This window comes from Mycteria americana, chromosome 2, assembly GCF_035582795.1.
Source record: "Mycteria americana isolate JAX WOST 10 ecotype Jacksonville Zoo and Gardens chromosome 2, USCA_MyAme_1.0, whole genome shotgun sequence".
Taxonomy (NCBI): Eukaryota; Metazoa; Chordata; class Aves; order Ciconiiformes; family Ciconiidae; genus Mycteria; species Mycteria americana.
In genome coordinates, this window is record NC_134366.1 from 108,636,472 (window position 1) to 108,644,926 (window position 8,455).

The 8,455-nt window shown below is 45.0% G+C and overlaps 2 protein-coding genes across 2 annotated transcripts; one reads left to right on the top strand and one right to left on the bottom strand.

The window, feature by feature from the left end:
• Nucleotides 1-730: 730 nt before the first annotated feature.
• SEC61B (SEC61 translocon subunit beta) lies at nt 731-5,959 on the bottom strand. The gene is made up of 4 exons (XM_075494240.1): nt 5,859-5,959; nt 5,661-5,758; nt 5,181-5,282; nt 731-1,064 (listed from the first exon to the last, which is right to left on the bottom strand). Exons 1-4 carry the CDS (start codon nt 5,859-5,861, stop codon nt 977-979), a joined length of 291 nt encoding a protein of 96 aa, XP_075350355.1. The 5' UTR covers nt 5,862-5,959; the 3' UTR covers nt 731-976.
• A 19-nt stretch (nt 5,960-5,978) lies between these two features.
• Nucleotides 5,979-7,996, top strand: ALG2 (ALG2 alpha-1,3/1,6-mannosyltransferase). Its single transcript, XM_075494239.1, has 2 exons — nt 5,979-6,620; nt 7,074-7,996. The coding sequence occupies exons 1-2, from the start codon at nt 5,994-5,996 to the stop codon at nt 7,974-7,976; spliced, it is 1,530 nt and encodes a 509-aa protein (XP_075350354.1). The 5' UTR covers nt 5,979-5,993; the 3' UTR covers nt 7,977-7,996.
• The last annotated feature ends 459 nt before the right edge of the window (nt 7,997-8,455 follow it).

The window sequence follows — 8,455 nt, forward strand, 5'->3', positions numbered from 1 at the left end:
AAGACCACATCAGAGTGAGAAACAACTGAAATGCTAGTGCACCAATATGTATGTACCTTTAGAAAGAGAAGGAAGAGCTGTCTGACTCTTCAAAAGGAAAATAAAGAACAACACCCAGAAAGAAACTGGAGTGGTTATCTGAAGAGCCACTTAGCTGTATTTCAGCCTGTTTGCATGTCCTGTTATTTAAAATGCAGCCATTGCTTTTCCAGTCCTCCCATTCCATTTTCCTCCCTAAGCCTCCTTGAGAGAGTCTGGACCTGCAGGAGAAATATGTCTTTGACAGCCATGCAATTATTCTTTTTAAAATCAGTTAGGTACTAGTTCATGTTGTTCCTCAAGTGCAGTTTGAAAAAGAAGCATACTTATATACTTTTATGTATAATGAGCACTGAGTAAAGTTTAACTTGCAATTAGGAAATAAATTAAATCAATCCAGCTATTTTTCTGGAGTTAACAGAAGAACATGACCAGCTTAGCTAATGTACCTCACTTTTATTTCAACAAACACGTTTGTTACCTTTGCATGTTTGTGCACCTGATTTTGCCTCTCCCATTCACAAAAAAAGACCTTCTGGCATAAAATTATATAGCAATGTACAGTACAGAAATATCTGGTTTGAACTGTCAAATGGCATTTACTCAGAAATATGGTTATATATGAAAACCACAAGTATAATGTTTTAGTTGTGGTATGTTGGAATAGGAGGAAAGAATACAGTTAAGACTGTTTCTATTTCCATATACAACTTTTATTGCAATACCTGTATTCTAAGCATACATATACAAATATAAAATGACCCATGACAGACTTTAAACCTGCACAAATAGTGAACTGAGAAATTCATTCGGTATTAGAGCCAAAGTTGACAGGACTTCAACAGGTGATAGGAAGCTTCCTCAGTCTCTCTCCAAGAACAACCAGGATCCACCACATTTTTGGTCCCAGATGTATGCTTTAATTTGGCAGCTGAGTCTACGAACGAGTGTATTTACCCCAGATGTGCAGCATAAACACAGAAGCAATAAAAAGAAGACTCATGACCAAAACTGGAACAGGCCCACTAAAAATAAAGGGAAAAAAAAAAATGCATTAACAAAAAAAAAAAAAAAGGTCTCCTTTGTCCAAAGGCCAGTCATTATCAGCCAAGTGAACTCATCAGTTCATAAGCAATTGTACGAGAAAACTCTTATTTCATTCCCACAGAAATGCCTTAAAGTACACAGAAATGAGATAGCCATCTCTATCAAAAACTGCTGCTGGCTCATGTTATGCAACTATAAAGTGCAATATAATAACCAAAACCCCCACTTATTTAAAAAGTAATTAATGGTTGATTATTACTCATCATTGTGAAAACAATTTCCAGAAAATTATCATCTGTATTTACTACTAAGATAGCCACCTGAATAGAGATGTAGTCAGATACAAAAACCAACAGAGTCCTCTAGCGGCTAGTAAAATTTTGGCATAAAATTTGCATTAGCTGTTTTTTCAGAGGTTTTATTTAATTTAAAAAACAATGGCAGCAGCAGGTGTGAGACAAGGACTTCTGTTTTCTTGAAAAAGATACACAGAATGTCAAAGTTAACTCCATCATTAAATCATTACCTAAAATGTATAAACTAACAAATTTCTTAACTTTTTTCCTTCCCACTTTTACACATTGTTTAGAAATTGTATAGTGATGTTTTTAAAAAACAGTCTTTAATAATCTTAGGGTGCACATTGAGAGACTAAATCAGCTGTTTCACGCTGTTCTGAGACACAACAATTATGTGCGCTATTACACAATTACACATACTCAACACTGCTTCATACCACTCACTTCATACAATCTCATTTCTGATTTTCAACCTGCTATTGGGAGAAACACCATGAATTCTGTTATCCAGCCTGGATTACCCTCCAGGTTACTGTTTATAAGCAGGTAAATGTTACTTGAATATAAAGTAAAAAAGTAACTGAAAATGGATTGAAACAATTTGCTAACATATTTTTCTATGAGATGATGGTCCATATACTTCAAGTGTTCGTAACTATAATCTTACATTGAGTTTTAAAACTCAATTATTATCTATCATACCTAGACTTATTTGGGTATGGAGAACCCTGAACACAGACATTAGCAAATAAACCAATGACAAAATGAGCAAAATAAAAGAAGTCCACACACACAGTGACTACATAAGCAATCCCTCTCAAGGGATATCTTTCACTAAGCAACAGAACGTACTTCTCAATCCCCAGTGTTTTACACATATTTGAAGTTTATGTCCTACATAATATGAATCGTGATGATATCAGGTGCACAAAGTCCTTACACCACACCTGAATTACTATTTAATTCATTTGAGCCTTTAGTAGCAGTAATACATAAGCTACTCTTTGCTGAAGGCACACAGGAATAGAGGAGCACCACTAACCAGAACACAGCAACATGGAAATAAACAGGGGGGATTTTTTGCGTGTTTGGTGTTTTTTTTTTTTTTTTTTTAAACATGCAGATGACATTGATCCCCCTACAGAATAATCAGCTTTCCAATACTGACATGTATATCTCATTTCCTCCAGTCCCAAAGACAACCTGCTGAAACCCTGCAATTCTCCTCCATACACCTGAATCTTCTCAGCCCACCATGCAGTTTAAACAAATAAATAAATAAATGATTCAGGCACCTCTGAAGATTTGGTGCTGTGCGTTCTCAGAATGTCTTTCTTAAGGCTGCATATTATACCACAAGCCCAATTTGATTCTCTTTCATGGCTCCACAGGAAACACTGCCTATAGCTCTTTAAGCAAGAAAGCTCAAGACAAGATACAGAAACCACAGGTACCAAGTGCCACAGAAAAAGCAACAAGTTCGGGTTTAGTCTTCTTTTCAAAGTATGCGATGCTCGATCTGAGTTTTAAAGAGAAAAATATCATATCCCACTCTCAGCCAGATCCCCCACAGCTCCCTTTTGCTAATATTGTTTTTAAAGCCATCTATATTTTGTAGCACCCTGGGCTACAGATAAATGTACTTTCCTGAGGCGAACCAAACTTGCTTATTCAATGTATTTATTATTTCTGATGTCGAGTACAGACACTAAATACCCGAGGCATCAGAGGTATAATTATGCACAATATAAAATATAAAACTTTTGATCTAGAGCAGAATTCTCCTGATCATAGCTAGCATGAAATAACCTGTTCTCAGGTAGTTTTATGTATTTTTTTCATAATAATTTTAAGAGGTCATATTTTAAACAAGATGAAAAAGCACAAAAACCCCCTACCACCAGGCTAAGCTTTCACACTGCTTTATGCAGTAGTGATCACAACCATTTTTAAAAACAACTTTCGCTGAAGCACTTTACTGAGGCAACCACAACCCCTCTACAACCCATTTTCATTTTTAAGCCTACTGAATAGGACAGATTGTAACAATTGGTTGCTATGGAAAAAACATATGTAGAAAAACACATGGAAAGCTGTAAGCAAGAAAGTCTCTCCCAAGCCATGGTTCAGAAAGTGTTACATCTAGTGTGCAGGTGATTTGTAAAACCAGCTCACTTTTACAGATTTGTTTCCTCCATTAAAAGCCTGACCATACAGTTACCCATGGTAGCTTGCAAAAAAACCACTCCCAGCATTCCAAAACCTTAAATTGGGAACCACTGTGCTGCAACATAAATAGAAGGGGGGGGGAACAAACAACAAAAACCCCTCTATCTACTGACCTGCGTGTATTGGAGATTAGAACAACTGAGTGGCCGTTCAACATCAAAAGTGAAACCAAAGGATTCACAAGGAGACTTACTGAAATTGGTAAAGCTGCTTTGACAGCTTGTATCACAAGTCTACTGTGAAAAAAAAAAATCTACCCAATGGTAGAACACTTCTGCTTTTCTCAGTTTGGTTTTATTCATTTTTTTAAAATGAGCTTCAATAGACCAAACAACACAGAAATTAGTTGCCTATCTGCATAGATTTGCTCTAGAACACTATTGCTGCTCACTGTCTTTTTCTTTCCTTTGCCTTGTCTCCTACCTGGATTCAGAATGGAGAAAGCAAGACCTGCAGTAGCAGAACACCACTACTTTAATGGTTTGCTGTATAGTTTTTATTTTTTAAGTGTCAAGCACATATGAAAATGAAAACACGTAAGACAACTTCAGAGGAAGGATTACTCATGGAATAATCACTAACTAGACTATCACCAGCTGTTCCCCAAATGTTCTGTTAGTGCAGCCAGCAGCAGCCCTCTTAAAGGGCTCCAAAATAAAATACTAGAAAACTAGATAAATAAAATACTAGAAAATTTCTAGAATTCTATAAAAAAAAGCAGCAATAGGGACATCCCTGAGTGTCTTGAGTCTCTTCAACCCAGTAAGAATAAGAGGCCATGAAGTATAACTCTACAAGAAGCACAAACTCCCACTCAGAGTATGACAGCATCCACCCATCAGCTGAAATACACCTCCCGGCTTTGTTACCCAAGTATTAGGCTGCAAAGCTTGTTTCGGAAACTGATCTGAATGACTCAAACTGGCCAAAAAGTAGAAACTTAGGCTCTCTCTACACCTTAAGGGACACTACCACCAGATATTTGGCCATAATCTTGCAATATTCACCTTGTAAAAACACAGATATACAAGGTATCGGAATACTATTTGCTTTGCAAGCTTAGCTAAAATAATTTATCTTCAGCTTTGTAATAAAAACACCCGAGATTCTGCAAGCATGTGGCCTATCAGTAATATGTTTTCAAGGGGGGGACGGGACGGACACGCGCAGGATCACAACATACCTACTAATAAAGAAAAAACAAAAGTTTAATTAAAGATAACCAAAACATGCATGTAAATGCCTAAATTCACTGTGACAAGTAATCTTTCCCAGCTTCAAAGGGACTGCTTGCAGTCTTCAAAGACCACTTAAGGTAAGTCTAGGCAATTACAAAATATAACTTGTACCTACCTTTTTCAAGCCACTATAGCTTTAAAAACTACCTCTCCAGGTTTACAGATTAAATAAAATATTTCATCCCAAATCTATCTAAGCAGCCATCAATTCAGCATGTTTTCCCATGCAGACCAGAACATTGATCTCTCAATTCAAAGACTGAAAGACTACGTAAGCAAGTGAAATACATAGCCCCCATGCCTGCCACGACCCATGTGTCCAACTTACACTTTGAGCCCTGGAGAGTCCTCAGTGTAGAATCGCCACATCCCACCAGTACCTGTGGAAGTGGCACGGCCTGCACTTCTTGTCCCACAGCTGGCATTCTTCCTTTAGGGGATAACAAAATGAAGCAAAATACGTTAGCAGTCTGCCAGCTTAGTTAGCAGTGCCACTAAGCACCCCAAGAGACTCTGCAGAAGCAAGACACATCAGCCTGTATTGCCAGGCAAGCAGAAGGCATCAGCCTATGCAGCCAGGCAAGCAGAGGGCACGATGGCTGGCATAGCACCGCCGGGGGATACAGCCAGGTGCACCGTGGACCAGTGAGTTAGACCCACAGGAGCCCTGCCCACACACCCCACGGAAGCACACAGCTCTGCCCGCTTCCATCGTCCCTCTGCCCCCCGCTGGGGCTGCCCGGCCACAGAGCACAAAGAACGGGGGGGAAAGGGTTGCCCCCACTACGAAGACGCCGCGGGCACCTACCTCTGCCGGACGGTGGAGCCCGCCGCGCGGGGAGCCACGGCCTTGCTGGGGGAGCGGCCGGCGGAGCCGACACTCGTGGCGCTGGGGCTGGGCCCGGGCTGCGGAGAGAGGAGAGAACCGGGAGGGGGTGAGCGGCGGCGGACACGGCCAGGGGAGAGGGAGCGCCTCAGCCACCCCCTGCCCCGGGCAGAACCTCACCATGGCGACGGCGGCGCTGGCTCGGGGGTCGACACAGCCTCACACACGCTCCCGCACGGCCGCTCCGGCCACGTCCCTGCCCGCAGCAGGCCCCGCCCCCGCGCCGCGCCTCCCGGGGCCTGGCGGCTGCCCGGGATGATGCCTGAGCAGCGCCGGCGCTTCTCCCTCCCCCCCCTCCCTCAGCGGCCGCTTTCTGAGCCAGCTGACCCCACGCCACGCCTGAGTCGCGCCCGCTCCCTCACCGGCGGCCGGGCCGGGGCGGCCGAGCAGGGAACGAGCGGGACGAGGCCCCGGGCGGCGCCCGGGCCGCCCGGCGGGTGGGGCGACAGGGAAGGCCCGGGAGGAAGGCTGACGTGTCCTGCTGCGGTCGTTGCGCCGCGCATGCGCGCCGCTGCCCGCTACGTGGCCGGCGGGAGCGTCCCCGTCCCCCCCGCAGCGGCCATGGCGGCGGCCGGGGAGCGCCCGTCCGTGCTGTTCCTGCACCCGGACCTGGGGCTGGGCGGGGCGGAGCGGCTGGTGGTGGACGCGGCGCTGGCGATGCAGGCGCGGGGCTGCCGGGTGCAGATCTGGACGGCGCACTACGACGCCACGCGCTGCTTCGCGGAGACGCGGGGGCTGTCGGTGCGGCGGGCCGGCGGGTGGCTGCCGCGCAGCCTGTGGGGCCGCGGGCACGCGCTGTGCGCCGCCCTGCGCATGGCTTTCGTGGCGCTGTACGTCCTGCTGCTCAGCGGCGAGCGGGCGGACGCCTTCGTCTGCGACCAGGTGCGGGGCGGGCCCGGGCGGGCGGGGATCGCCGCCGCCGCCATTTGCGGCCGCGCTGCTGCGGTGGGGGGAAGGCCCGAGGGGAGGCGGGGCTGCTGGCGGGCTCCGGGGCGGCTGGAGGGGGAGGAAGCTGCTGCCGCTTGGGCTCCCCTCCCAGCTGTCCCCTGGTGGTGGGCCTTGGGAGGAGGAGGTGCGTGGGGAGGTCCCGCGGCTTGACGGGGCCTGGGCGGGGAAGGGGTCTCGGTGGCCTCTCGGGCCGAGGTGAGGGAGGAAATGCAGAGCCGCAGCGGGAGGTCCTGGGCGAGGGAGTGCAGCTTGATGCGCTTGTGGAGGGGAGAGGGAGAAGGCACTTGGCTTGCAAAGGGTATGGCTTTGAAATCCCACGTACACACCAGCGGCGCTAACACAAATAACGAATGTCTCTTCTTGTCCTGTCTCTCCTGGTTGCGCTAGGTGTCGGCTTGCATTCCTGTACTTAGACTGGCCAGAACCCGTAAGAAGGTTTTGTTTTACTGTCACTTTCCTGATCAGCTTCTGACCAAGAGAGAATCTCTCCTGAAGCGCATCTACAGATTACCGCTCGACTGGCTAGAAGAATACACAACTGGCATGGCAGACTGTATTGTTGTGAACAGCAGGTTCACCGCCAGTGTGTTCAAGGACACGTTTAAGTCCTTATCTCACATAAACCCAGATGTCCTCTACCCATCGCTCAATATCAGTAGCTTTGAAACAGTAGTTCCTGTGGACATAGCTGACCTGATACCCAAAGAGAAAAAGTTCTTGTTTCTTTCCATTAATAGGTATGAGAGAAAGAAGAATCTAGCACTGGCTCTTGAAGCTTTGCACGAGCTTCGAGGAAGACTTGATTCTCATGAGTGGAATGAAGTTCACCTGGTTATGGCAGGTGGTTATGATAAACGGGTTCTGGAAAATGTGGAGCACTATGAAGAGCTGAGGAGACTCGCAGCCAAGCTTAGTGTTAATGACCATGTCACTTTTCTGAGATCATTCTCAGATGAACAGAAAATCTCTCTTTTTAGTAATGCTGTATGTGTGCTTTATACACCAAGCAATGAACATTTTGGCATTGTTCCTCTGGAGGCAATGTATATGAGATGTCCAGTTGTAGCAGTTAATTCAGGTGGTCCTTTAGAATCAATCTTGCATAACGTTACAGGATTTTTGTGTGATCCTCTGCCAACTCAATTCTCTGAGGCCATGGAAAAAATTGTGAGAGATCCTCTCTTAAAGGATACAATGGGAGCAGCTGGGAGAGCCAGAGTTATGGAAAAATTTTCCTCAGAAGCATTCACAGAACAGCTGTACCAATACATATGCAGATTAACACAATAAAATTATATTCCCATATTATATTTTACAGCGTTGTATCTCTCATTTGTATAGGGGACCAGTATTCATTGTGACTATGATGAAGAACCCGGGACATCTGAATTTCCTTGTTAGGCTTCTTTTGCTGCCTTATGTCACTCGATACAAAGAATGAGCAAAACATGTCCCACCGTCTCATTAGAAGGTAAAAATTTTCATGTGGTAGGCTGATCCACCATTGTAGGAGTTCTTTTGTGTACTGTGCCTTGGAAGAATGCGTAGTTAAATGGCAGTAACTTACTAGGAAATTATTGCACATTTTACCTTAATACTGTACGGTATGGCTGATTCAATTTATAAAATGCGGATTTTTACAGATAGACAAGCAGAGATTTATTTTTGTGTATTTAAAATGTTCATCAGTAATTTTTAAGTAAAAGAGCTATCTTAGTTGAAGTATGGAGAGAATTGCACAGTCCACCAACTGCATGTTTAAAAAAACC